At 36.8% G+C, this 14,349-nt stretch overlaps 1 protein-coding gene across 1 annotated transcript; it reads left to right on the top strand.

Annotated features, from left to right (window-relative positions):
* Positions 1-11,560: 11,560 nt before the first annotated feature.
* OR5L1 (olfactory receptor family 5 subfamily L member 1) lies at positions 11,561-12,669 on the top strand. Its single transcript, XM_004051106.5, has one exon. It carries the CDS (start codon positions 11,660-11,662, stop codon positions 12,593-12,595), a length of 936 nt encoding a protein of 311 aa, XP_004051154.3. The 5' UTR covers positions 11,561-11,659; the 3' UTR covers positions 12,596-12,669.
* Positions 12,670-14,349: the final 1,680 nt, after the last annotated feature.

Here is a 14,349-nt window from a genome sequence, read left to right on the forward strand (position 1 = left end):
CCCTACAGCAGAGATCCAGGAAGCTGACAGAAAGAAATCTGACCTCTGAAGGCCTTTTCTCAGAGGTCCAGGATCTCAGCTGCAGCAGTTCTGGAGAGAGCAATGTTCCAACCAGTAAAGGATGGCCCCAAGTTGGGGCCAATTTCTGTAGAGGATACAGAGATCACCCAGAACCCCTCTTAGCTCTTAGTGGGCTCTTCAACTAGAAACCAAGTTGAAAACAGGTTAATTTTGCAAAGCTCAACATCACTGTTAAATAGAGAAATGCAAATCAAAACCACAACGAGATGCCACCTAACACCAGTCAGGATAGTTACTACTAACAAGTCAAAAAATAACAGATGCTGGCAAGGTTATGGAGAAAAAGGAAGGTTATACACTATTGGTGGGAGCGTAAATTATTTCAGCCACTGTGGAAGACAGGGTGGCGATTCCTCAAAGACCTAAAGACAAAAATACCATTTGACCCATCAATTCCATTACTGGGTATTGGCCCAGAGGAATACAAATCATTCTATTATAAAGACACATGCATGCATATGTTCATTGCAGCACTATTCACCATAGCACAGACAGAGAATCAACCTAAATGCCTATCAAAGATAGAGTGCATAAACAAAATATGGTACGTATGCACCATAGAATACTATGCAGTCATAAAAAAGAATGAGATCATGGTCTTTGCAGGGACATAGATGCAGGTGGAGGCCATTCTTTTCAGCAAACTAAGACAGGAATAGAAAACCAGATACCACATGCTCTCACTCATAACTGGGAACTAAATGATGAGAATATATGGAGACATAGAGGGAAACAGCACACACTGCAGCCCTTGCAGGGTGAAGGTTGGGAAGAGGGAGAGGAGCAGGAAAAACAACGAATGGGTTAATACCTTGGTGATGAAATAATCTGTTAATGCCTAGGCTTAATGCTTGGGTGGTGAAATAATCTGTTAATGCCTAGGCTTAATGCCTGGGTGATGAAATAATCTGTACAACCAGCCCCCATGAGGCAAGCGTACCTATGGAACAAACCTGCACTCATACCTTTGAAACCTACAATAAAAAAATTAATGATTATACAAATTTTATAGTTTCTCATATACCTAGGGATCTTCACATGTCAGTGATGTCTGAAAAATAACCTAAACAAGATACTTTTATACTTTGTAAACAAAGAACAATCAATTTTAGAAGAATGACAGGACAAAGAAAATCTGGCTAAGGGAGTGAAGTTTTCTAGAGGAATCACTACGACATAGATGAGGTGGCTGTAAACCATGTGGAAGATAAGGATTCTTCATTAGGTATGTTTATTCAGGTCCCTTGTAGTCTCTAAGTCCAAGTCCATGGTCATAAAGGCCACGTTCTAGCCCTGGGATGAGAGGGTGCCTATCCCAGAGGAACCTTCATCACTGGCTGCATGCAGGAAGAGACAGATCGGTTCATCCTTTCTGAAACTGTAATTTCTTCAATGTTTTTCACTCAAAATAATCAATATACCAATCTGGCATATTTTGGGGTGACACATCTTTCACTCCATTAAAAGATGACAATAGTATATATTTATATTAAAACATCGCATTTTCTAAAAACTTCCAGCATGTGTGTGTGTGTGTGTGTGTGTGTGTGTGTGATCTTCTCTCTGTGCTCTGATTTCCCAAAGCTCTGGTAGGTTTGGCTCTATTCTCAGTTATATAGAAGGGAATATTTATCATTCAGTACCTATTCCTGGTACATACACTTTGAGCTAATTACTGATGTGGGAGCTTGGAACATATCAGTGAAGAAAAAATGAAAAATCCCTGCTTTCCTGGAACTTTTGTTCTAGTAGGAAGAAACAAAAAACAAATAGTAATGTCTCACTTAACATCATCAATAGGTTCTTGGAAAGTGTAACTTTAAGGAAACAATGTATAGTTGGTCCTCAAATAATGTCATTTTGTTCCACCATTGATGAAAAAAATAGTTTCATTGTATATCTTTTCACTTAAAGTCACAATTTCCAAAAACCTACTGAGGATGTTAAGTGGGGATGTACTATAATATAAATGCAATATGTAAAGATTAAAAATATGTTTTAACCATGTTAAGTATTTTAAACAATAAAGTTTGGCAGTAAGGGAACTCTCAGATTATAATAGTGTGTTCACAGAAGGCTTATCTAAAAACTTTACATTTGACCAAAGCCTAAGGAAAAGAATTCCAAGCAGAGGAGACAGTAGTCAGAATAGGTGGAGAAGACAGCAGGGAAAAGAACTAAAGAATAGGACAGAGATTTAACAGAGACTATATCATTTATCCAATTCAATGTTTGTTTTGTAAATATTTCTGTTTTAACTATAAATAAGTCAGGACAACCTGAAAGCTAGACCCTCATATTTTTCAATATGGTCCCAGTGTGCAGTATTGAAGAAAAGGATAATGTAAGGCAAATAGTAGTCACTCAATCAGTATTTGATAACAATTATCTTAAAATTACACATATTCTTATAATTATAGAAATATATGGGAGTTATCAGAGGGCTGAGGAAGATGACTTTTAAATATAAATTTTTTATATGCAGTGCTCCTAATGCTCTTATAATTTTTTGCAGGTTTTGTAGTATATTGCAATTACATCAGATAATGGTGATTAATTTTAATTGTCTTTTTGTGACCTCAGGAGACTGGGACAATAGGTAGTCTCTAGGGTTCATGTCTCCTAGGTGTAACTGTAGATATAAGAATGCATGTATCACTCTCAGCCTGGAAACATCCTACATTTGCCATCAACAGGTTTGCATTGAGATTCTAAAGACATATTGATATTAATTTCAATCCATAAAAAAATCTAGGAGGAGAAAATGCACCCTTAGAACTAAACAGTTCTTGAAAACTATGCGTGAATATGCAAGAAACAGGAAGTACTCTCTTTCCGCACAACTTTGTATCAGAAGGCCTGGCTCCTGAACAACAGCCTCATGTAAAACTGGTACCTTGGATGGGGAAATAGAAGAACCTTGAGAATATTAGGAATGTGTATTGCCTTGCTTCTGTTAAGTTTAGGAGGAAATTTCAAGATAGAATAGACAAGTAGTTATGTAAATTGAAATAAATAGAAATGAAATAGACTCTCTAGTGAAAAAAACAAGGGAAGGGATCAGCTTTAATTAAGATTGTATAACAGGAAATGCATGTCACCCCTAAGAGCAAAAATAACAGCTAAATTTGAAGGGGTGGGGGGAATTGACAGAAAAGGAGATTTCATCTGCCATATTTCCTGGAATCAAATATCTAAACTTTTAATAACTATTCGATAGTTGCATTTGTGACACAAAACTCATTATGTAAAATATAACATTAGTTTAAAATAAAATTTTAAATGCTTTAGAGGAGTGAAATGCAGTATTGGGAAAAATGTCCTAATTAGATTTTCTGGGTTTGTGATGGACTGTCTTTTGAGATTGTCTTTAATACTCAAATTCACTAGTATAGGAAAAGAGGGCCATTGAGTATCTTGGTCTTGCATGTAACTGGAAATCTTTCTTGATGGGCCGTCTAAAACTTTCTTGGGTGTTGTGAATAGAGATAATGTCTATGATGATAGAGAAAGCAAATACAGATATGATAGGATCTGAGAGGTGTTGGACACTAATTAGAGAAATTTAATGATTTCCTTTCCTATTCCTTTCCTTTCCCATTAATGTTTCCTGTTTTCTCATAAAAGGTCTTGATGTTGCAGTAGTACCTCTAGTTTTTAGTCCTTCTCCTTCATAGGTAATAGAAGGACAAAATTAAAATCCAGTGTGTCTTGAAGGGAGTGAAGAGAAATAGAGATGGAGACAGGGAAAGACAGAGAGGACTTTGAAGAGAAGAGAAATTTGCAAGTCATAGTCTTCCTATAGTTATTCCTTGGTGAGAAGATTTTCCTCAATCCCATTCTCATGTGTTTTATCTTGATGCTGCTTTCTAGTGTATCCCTGTGGCAATTAACTATCGTTGGGCTCTTTCTCACACATGTAGAGTCTCTAGATTGCTTATTAATGGAAATATAGTTGTTAATGAAGGGAATATGTTAGTATATACATCTAGATCATGGGGCAGATTTGGGGGCAGGTAAAGGGATACATGGCTAGGAGTCTGAGGATCAGAGCTCTAGTCATGCATAGGTAGATTGGTCTTTATACATGTATCATTGGAAAAGTCAAAGTTTCTCTTTTTTTCTCCTTTGTCACCTCCAGAATAAAGAATAAACTAGATTATCTGCATAATCTGTTCTAATTTGATTATTTCTTGGGCAATGAGGAAAGATTGCTAATTAGCACACCCTGAGTTAAGGAGCATACACTCTAAAAAATTAATTAAGAGGTATTTCTAAGTTATTTTTACAAGGTTGGACAAAGAGTAAAGCGCTATATGGAATTAACAATAAAGGCACAAATGTTAAGTGTTAGGGCTATTAAGAGTTAATGTCACTCGGAACATATGATGTAAAAACTAATTTATTTTGAAAATTCTGATTTGTATTACTGATTACAGGATTCACATAATCAGCCATCATATTATACCAGGATTATCTTTTATGAATTTTCAATATTCAAGGAAGGCCTAAGGTATTATGTAAATTTCTATTTAAAATAATCACACATAATTTAACCTCATCTTCTTATATTTGTAAATATTAAAAATTACAGTTAATAACAATATATTACTCAATAATTATATTTTTCTCAAGAAAATTTTAAAAGTTACAATTTTCTACAATTTTAGATATTTAGTAAATCTTGAACAATAAACACACAGATTCTAGAAGAGATATTTTCCTTCATGCTTCTCAAATTATGGGAAGGCTACCACAAAGACTTCCCCAAATTTAATTATGTAATAATTGATTATCTTCTATTATTCCACATTGAGGTAACTTATTTAAAATAATAAAATTTATTTTAAATTTAAAATTGTTGATTGAATTAAAACTAGGTAATGCAATATTTTATTCATATGGCATTATCTTATGTGGTTTAAATACATGTCATCAAAGTGTAGTGCGTCACACTTATATTATTCAATTTATGGATAGTGACCATGACATTTTTTCCAACTATTTTAAATTTAAATCAACTTTTAAAGACTCCTCCTATCTCTTTAAGCATAAGGTAAATAGGTAAGTAAAACAGCTTTCTTGTGGGTTGTCTATATGACATAAGGCAATACTGCCAATTATGTTTTCTATAGATGCATTTTCAGCTTTTCTATCATGACTCTCTTCCTCAAGAGAGATGCATTTTGTGATAATAATTTAGCAATACACTAAGAACAAAATGAATAGATATTTAACAAAGGTTTTCATTATTCTATTATATATCTGAGTGTATATAGTATACTATATATGTGTATTAGTTCATTTTCATGATGCAAATACAGATATACCAGAGACTGGGCAATTCAAAAAAGAAAGAGATTTAATGGACTTACAGTTCTACATGCCTGGGGAGGCCTCACAATCATGGTGGAAGGCAAGGAGGAGCAAGTCACACCTTACATAGATGGCAGCAGGCAGAAGGGAGCTTGTGTAGGGAAATTCTCCCTCCTAGAACCATCAGATCTCGTAAGACTTATTCACTATCACCAGAACACCACGGGAAAGACCAGCCCCCATGATTCAATAATCTCCCACCTGGTCCCTCCCACAACATGTGTGAATACAAGATGAAATTTGGGTAGGGACACAGCCAAACCATATCGTTTTGCCTCTGGCCCCTCCCAAATCTCATGTCCTCAAATTTAAAAATCAATCATGCCTTCCCAACTGTACCCCAAAGTCTTAACTCATATAAGCATTAACTTGAAAGTCCACAGTCCAAAGTCTCATGTAAGACAAGGCAAGTCCCTTCTGCCTATAAGCCTGTAAAATCAAAAGCAAGTTAAGTACTTCCTAGATACTATGGGGGTGCAGGCATTGGGCAAAGACAGCCATTCCAAATGGAAGAAATTGGGCAAAAAAAAGGGGGCTACAGGCCCCAGGAACATCCAGAATCCAGCAGGGCAGTGAAATCTTAGAGTTCCAAAATCATCTCCTTTGATTCCATGTCTCACATCCAGGTCACGCTGATGCAGGAGGTAGTTTCCCATGGTCTTGGGCAGCTCTGCCCCTGTGGCTTTGCAGGGTATAGCACCCCTCCTGGCTGCCTTCATGGGCTGTCACTGAGTGTCTGTGGCTTTTCCAGGAACATAGTGAAAACTGTTGGTGGATCTACCATTCCGGGGTCTGGAGGACAGTTGCCTTCTTCTTACAGCTCTACTAGGCAGTGCCTCAGTAGGGACTCTGTGTGAAGGCTCTGACTTCACATTTTCCTTCCCCACTGCCCTAGCAGTGGTTCTCCATGAGGGCACTGTCCCTACAGCAAACTTCTGCCTGCACATTCAGGCAATTCCATACATCTTCTGAAATCTAAGTTGAGGTTCCCAAACCTCAATTCTTGACTTCTGTGTACCCACAGGCTCAACATCACTTGGACTCTGCCAAGGCTGGGGGCTTCTACCCTCTTAAGCAACAGCCCAACCTGTACCTTGCCCCCTTTTAGTCATGGCTGGAGCAAGTGGTATTCAGGGCACCAAGTCCTGAATGTATGCAGCACAGGGAATGTAGGCCTGGCCCACAAAATCATTTTTTCCTCCTTAACCTCCAGGCCTGTGATGGGAGGGGCTGCTGCAAAGTTCTCTGACATGCCCTGGAGACATTTTCTCTATTATCTTGGTGATTAGCATTCAGTTCCTCTTTACTTATGCAAATTTCTGCAGTTGGCTTGAATTTCTCCTCAGAAAAATGGGATTTTCTTTTCTATTCCATTGTCAAGCTGCAAATTTTCCAAAATTTTATGCTGTTTCCCTTTTAAAACTGAATGCCTTTAACAGCACCCAAGTCAGCTCTTGAATGCTTTGATGCTTAGAAATTTCTTCTGCCAGATACCATAAATCATCTTTCTCAAGTTCAAATTTCCACAGATCTCTAGGGCATGGGCAAAATGCCACCAGTCTCTTTGCTAAAACATAACAACAGTCACATTTGCTCCAGTTTTCAACAAATTTCTCATCTCCATCTGAGACCACCTCAGCCTGGATTTCATTGTCCATATCATTATCAGCGTTTTGGTCAAAGCCATTCAACAAGTCTCCAGGGAGTTCCAAATTTTCTCACACTTTCCTGTCTTCTTCTGAACCCTCAAAACTGTTCCAACCTCTGACTGTTACCCAGTTCCAAAGTTGCTTCCACATTTTTGGGTATCTTTTCAGCAGCGATGCCCTCTACTCTTACTGATTTACTGTATTAGTTCGTTTTCACAATGCTAATGAAGACATACCCAAGACTGGGCAATTTACAAATGAAAGAGGTTTAATGGACTTACAGTTAGTCCACATGCCTGGGGAAGCCTCACAATCATGGTGGAAGGCAAGGAGGAGCAAGTCATATCTTACATGGATGGTGGCAAGCAAAAACAGAGCTTGTGCAGGGAAACTCCCCCTATTAGAACCATCAGATCTAACGAGACTTATTTGCTATCATGAAAACAGCACTGGAAAGACCTGCCACCATGATTCAATGACCTCCCACTGGGGCCCTTCCACAACACGTGGGAACTCAAGATGAGATTTGGATAGAGACACAGCCAAACCATATCAATATGTATATATTATGCATATAGTCATACTCAATAGCCAACAGCTTTTTTTTTTTGAGACAGGATCTCTCTTGCCACCCAGCCTGGAGTGCAGTGGTGCAAACACAGCACACTGAAGCCTGGAACTCCTGTGCTCAAGTGATCCTCTCATCTCATCCTCCCAAGTAGCTGGGACTACAGGTGCATGCTACAAAACCTGGTTAACTTTTTAATTTTTTGGTAGGGAAAGGGTTTCACCATGTTTCCCAGGCTTGTCTTGAACTCCTAAGATCAAGCAATCTGCTCACCTTGGTCTCCCAATGTTCTGGAATTACGGTCACTAGTCATCATGCCTGGCCAAGGTTATACTGGCTAGAATACATGTCAACTGCCTTTCTTTGCCATGAAAAAAAAATATACAAACACCAAAGACAAACAAGTCATACCATGGGTTTGAAGTGTTTTGATTACAGGCAACTTCAGGCCTCATAGATAGCAGCATTTCAAGTTTAGGCTTTGCATATTTGCTTTTGTTTTTCTCATCAGAGTGATTCACGTGGAAAGATGTGTATGGATTAGAGAAATCCCTTGCTTTTAAAGAGTGAGAGAAAAGTGGTTGTGAGAATGTTAGGTACCAAAGGAGACCCAGATAGTCTCCTCCAATTCAGAGAATTCCCAGATCAATTTTGGAAAACACATATAGATTGTAACTCATTATATCCATGGAATTATTCAAATGTTTGGTTTATCTAGGGTCACACAGACTGAGATTTGAACACTTTGTTCAGGTTGACCTTCCTATATCTAGTCAAGAAGGAGGCAGAGCTTGAGGAGGTCCTTGAGAAATTCCCATTTAATGACCACCAGCTTTGAAGAAGGAGTCACCCACACCAGTACCATTCTGGAGCTCTGCTCATCCTTATAGATACACAGATAGCACAAACAAAAAGCTACACTTGGCTGCTCTCTACCAGGGAATCTGTGTGTGACTGTGGGAAAGTTACAACTGCTGTGCCTCCATAACCTTATTTTTAAAGGAGAAATAACAACAGTACTGATGTCAACCATTTTTATGAAGAAAAACATGTGTTCACAGTTAGATATAGAATAGTACCTGGTACAGGCAAAGTACTCAGTCAATGTAAGCAATTATTATTCTTAGTAAAATAGATTCATTATCCCCACCCCTTTCTGGTATTTGGAGGATCTCTGGTGTGGTTTCAGACTCTATGCTCTGTAGGAAGGAGTTTTTGAATATAATAAGACAAACGAAGTTTATAAGACCTATTCATATATTTCATAATGACAGTGTGAGTACTGGCTCACAGAGGCAATACTTGGATGTGGCATACAGTGTTCTGCATTTCGTCATGAACTCTGAATCTAATTGTATTAGATTACAATAATTTGTACCAAGTTGGATTTTTTCTCACCCCTTTTATATTCCATAATGGTCAGTAATTATTGGAGTCCCAAGATATGATGGTTTCCTTGATATTTTGTTGATATCCCACAGAGATCAGTGATTGTTTTGGGAAGCTTATGAAACATGGCCCCAGGGACACACACACACACACACAAACACACACACAAATATAAAACAGCATTTTCCATCATAGCATGTTCTGAAATAGGAGAGGCAATGGCCCTCCGATAGGTTGGTTAGTTGAACTACATTGTATATTTTTTAGGATGAACATAAATTATATGTTCTGGGAGCTGGAAGCTTGACTTTTGTTCCTCATGGAGGTAATTTATTATAGTCATACATTGCTGAAGGAGGAATTCTAAAGGAAGAAAACAGTATTATAAAATGTTTAAAATCTGTGTTTTATCCCTCTCTTAATCAGATAATGTTTTTTCAAATGCCATGGTTTGAACACTGCTTGATGGCAGTATTTTTCTCATTGTGTATTAAGGGACAATTTGGTGGGAAGTGGAAACTATTTAATCTGCAATACCAAATATCTTACAACAGCTACTAATGTGAGATGAAAAGCAGTCTGAACAAATTGGGATGAACACTTGTTTTCTCTATCCTTCCCTCTTTCCCCTCTATCACACTAACTCCGTCCAGACAACCTAGTAAAGACTGCATGGAGATTATCTCCAAAGTCACCTTGAGCTGAGGGTGGTAGCAAGAGGCAATAGGAACAGGACTGTTCATGGAGGGACATGGACATGAGAACCACCTCTGAAGCAGAAAGAAGAGGAATTACTTTTTCTTTGTGAAAAGCATGTTGAAATGCCTCTCTATGGCAGGTTTCTCAACTAAGGCATCATTGAATTGTTGGTCCAGATAACGTTTTGTTGTATGTGCTGCAGGCAGGGACCTTCATGTACTTTGTAGAGGGCATTGTAGATTGTTCATCAACATCCCCACTACATGTCAATAGCACCCCCTTCCTCTTGTAACAACCAAAAATGTCCCCAGACATTGACAAATATGCCATTGGGATCGAAGTCACTTTTGACAAAGAATCACTGCTCTATGTGCAATTAACAGCTTGATTTTTTTTTCTTTAGATTTGAAAGCAGGAAAGGGCTTTCAAAAGTGTGTATTAGTTTGAACTCAGGGGAAGATACACAACTCACCTCTCCTGGTCATTTTAAGAGAAAACACCATATTATCAAAATAATTTTTTTTAATTTTCAACCTGGCATTTAGTAATATGCATGCTGCATATCTTTGAAATCAGTTGAAGAATGGGAAAAATGTCTGGCTGTGTTGGTCTCTAGTCCAGATTTTTTTCTTCCAGGAGTGCTTGATTGGTGCTTCTACAATGATGTATGAATGTATCAAGGGTCAGGAGGAGAAAGAATGACAAGATTCTCACCCTCACTTTACGTTTGCTGTGTGTCAAAGGTCTAAAAAGTATGTGTCCCTAATTTTAAAAATTCCAACGTCTTTCCCCATTTCACTCAATAATAATGATGTTTTGGGAGATGTAAGACAAGTTAACAGATTTTTTAAAATAAATATTTATGTTCATGGATGTTGTAAGGATTAAATATACGATTGGTTGTGTGTGGCATAAATATATGTATTTATATTATACATTATTATATACTATTTTTTCTCTACATCCTGGCTGTTTTTAAGTATTTTATCCCTTTTCACAGTTATTTATTGATATCATTAAGATGATTTAAAGTTATCCTTTATATGACTGCATGCTTTTATATTATATACACTACAAATGTGATCATCTTTCTCTTATTTGATATTTTATTTCTAAGTTTTAATATTACAAACAATACTGCAATGCAGCAGTGGGAAGTTTTCTTAGTAATTTTCCATGCACATCTTTGATCAGGTCTTCAAATAGATTGAAAGCAGTAAATTTATTTAAGACATAATTTTTTAAGACTGTGGAGTCATACTTACAGTAAGTTGTCCCCAAGAGTACCAATTCCCTAAACCATAGCTGACATTGAAAAGTGTAATTAACCAAATGACCATGCTAATTTTACAGAGAAAATACTAATACAGATTATAAAATGAGTTTCTTCATCTAAAATATATCAATAAAATATAAACACTTGACTGCTAACATCTTAAATAAGTGTATTTCTCATCACTGTAATGAAAAATTCAGAGAGAGGTGCCGTAGATTCTAAATATTATTTTCTAGGATCCCAATATTTGGAGTTGGCTAAGAAAATGGGATTTGAATTTGAAAGAGTAAGGAGGCTAATTAAATAGTAAGTTGACCTCATTCCCAATGATTCAGTGCAAAGCTGTCAATTCTCAAAGACTAATTAAAAGAACAGTATAAATTCATATATACGTTAATATTTTTATTTGATCTTTGAATTAAACTAAGTTTATGCATTTGTGTTATACAAAGTTGAACTTTTTAAAATTTCACAAAAAGTTTTATTCTTTGCTGATAAGATAAACTATCCTACTTTTTCTGATGTCTTTTTACAGGATACAGCCAAAACTAAAATTTAGACTATATAATGGAGAATAATTTTTAAGTTTCTTTTTCCTCCAATCTCATATAAATTGGAGACATGGGCAAGGAAAACTGCACCACTGTGGCTGAGTTTATTCTCCTCGGACTATCAGATGTCCCTGAGTTGAGAGCCTGCCTCTTCCTGCTGTTCCTTCTCATCTATGGAGTCACGTTGTTAGCCAACCTGGGCATGATTGCACTGATTCAGGTCAGCTCTCGGCTCCACACCCCCATGTACTTTTTCCTCAGCCACTTGTCCTTTGTAGATTTCTGCTACTCCTCAATAATTGTGCCAAAAATGTTGGCTAATATCTTTAACAAGGACAAAGCCATCTCCTTCCTGGGGTGCATGGTGCAATTCTACTTGTTTTGCACTTGTGTGGTCACTGAGGTCTTCCTGCTGGCTGTGATGGCCTATGACCGCTTTGTGGCCATCTGTAACCCTTTGCTATACACAGTCACCATGTCTTGGAAGGTGCGTGTGGAGCTGGCTTCTTGCTGCTACTTCTGTGGGACGGTGTGTTCTCTGGCTCATTTGTGCTTAGCTCTTAGGATCCCCTTCTATAGATCTAATGTGATTAACCACTTTTTCTGTGATCTACCTCCTGTCTTAAGTCTTGCTTGCTCTGATATCACTGTGAATGAGGCGCTGCTGTTCCTGGTGGCCACTTTGAATGAGAGTGTTACCATCATGATCATCCTCACCTCCTACCTGCTAATTCTCACCACCATCCTGAAGATGGGCTCTGCAGAGGGCAGGCACAAAGCCTTCTCCACCTGTGCTTCCCACCTCACAGCTATCACTGTCTTCCATAGAACAGTCCTTTCCATTTATTGCAGGCCCAGTTCAGGCAACAGTGGAGATGCTGACAAAGTGGCCACCGTGTTCTACACAGTCATGATTCCTATGCTGAACCCTGTGATCTACAGCCTGAGAAATAAGGATGTGAAAGAAGCTCTCAGAAAAGTGATGGGCTCCAAAATTCACTCCTAGGGAAGATTTTATTAGCACAATTCAGGATTCCCAAGTAGTGGCAGGGGGGGGTTCACGGGAGAGGCACAGTGTTGGAGTAGAGAGAAGAAGGAGCTCAGTAATTATAAGCGAGTCTTTTTTGATTCACTTATCTTTGTGCTTCTTAAACTTTAAGGAGTAGGATTGAACATATTTCAAAATTTGCTGCCAACTTTTAAAAAATAAATACATAATGTTTAAATGGATATGAGCAATAGTATTATTAAGATAGACAAGTTTTGCTTTCTCTAAAACCATTACAAGTCTTCTAATGAAGAACTTAAAAGGGTTACAATTTATTTCAGGATCCATTATGGAAACTACGACTCTTTTCAAAACAAAGTTTTCATTATTTTGTATTGATGATTACATTGTCATTGAAGTTTGTAGAATTTCATATATATATGGATTATATGTATATGTGGAATATATATGTGTGGAATACATATGGAATATTTATATATTCCATATATATGTATAATGTGTATATATTTATCAGTTTTTGACATTTTAAAATTCTTTATTATTTTGTTGCTGTTGTTTTAGTTTCCAGTGTCATTGGAACTTTGGATAATACGTTATCTGATAGATGAAAAACATAATAATTTCACAGGACTCTAGGAAAATTGAATTTAAAAAGCTGGAATCACTTACAAGGAGCTTAGAATAATCCCTGAAACATAATAAGTAGTTCTCTCTTTTTCTCTCTGTCTATGCTATATACATATATATTATATATACATAAACATGTGCATATAATAATTTAGAATTATTATGAATCTCAGCATTTCTGAATTAACCATCTTCTCTCACTTTATCTTTACTTCTTATCTTCAAACTAACTCTAAAATCCATTGAGGAAGACATGCTTACTGACACTTATAAGAGGACTTTTAATCTCTGTTCATGTTCTTTTCATGTGTTTTTAGTTTTGCTGAACTCCCTTTTATTTCACTTTCCATATGTACCCCAACCATATTTCTGAATTCTATATTGAATTATATGCACCATTGATGCTTTCTTTGTGACTTCATTATGATTTATGTCAATTTCCTCATTGTGTTTATTTGCTTGACAAGATTCAGAAAAATTTTATACTATGATAATGTGTGAAAGAATAAAGAAAGGTAAAACAAAAACTAATAGCAATAGGAAGAGGTGGAAGCAAACTTAATAAAGACAAGTACTTATTTAAGTGTTATTAAAACAAAGTTTGCCAGCAAATGAGAAAAGAGTCACAGTTCGAAAATATGAAAAGATAAATAAAAATCCTTTAATCTTAATTTGAATTAGAAATTTACTTTGAAATGAAGTTTTTCTCCTAATTACCACTAAAAGCTATAACAGGGTCGCTGTGAACATTCTTATTTCACAAATTTTCTCTGAAAAGAAACCTATTCCCTCTAAACAGAGCTAAGGCTTCTTGGAGAAATGGCTGTAAACATTTTTATTTTCCAAATTTTCTCTAAAAGGAAACCTTTTCTCTCTAAACAGAACTAGGGCTTCTTGGAGAAATGGCTAATTTGAAGTCTAGGGTGGAAAATATGCAAGATGAGCCTTGGGCTGTTCAGTGTTCCAGGAAGCTAGAATATTGTCAACAGTTAATCAGATTGTCTCTAAGACACATAGGAAGAGATTTGAAATTGCTGCCACTGGTTTATTGTTAGAAGATTTTAATGTAAAAATGAATATTGATGCAGCTGATTTAAAGGCCTCATGTATGTTTCTATCTAGAT

The sequence above is a fragment of the Gorilla gorilla genome, chromosome 9 (genome assembly GCF_029281585.2).
Source record: "Gorilla gorilla gorilla isolate KB3781 chromosome 9, NHGRI_mGorGor1-v2.1_pri, whole genome shotgun sequence".
Lineage (NCBI taxonomy): Eukaryota > Metazoa > Chordata > Mammalia > Primates > Hominidae > Gorilla > Gorilla gorilla.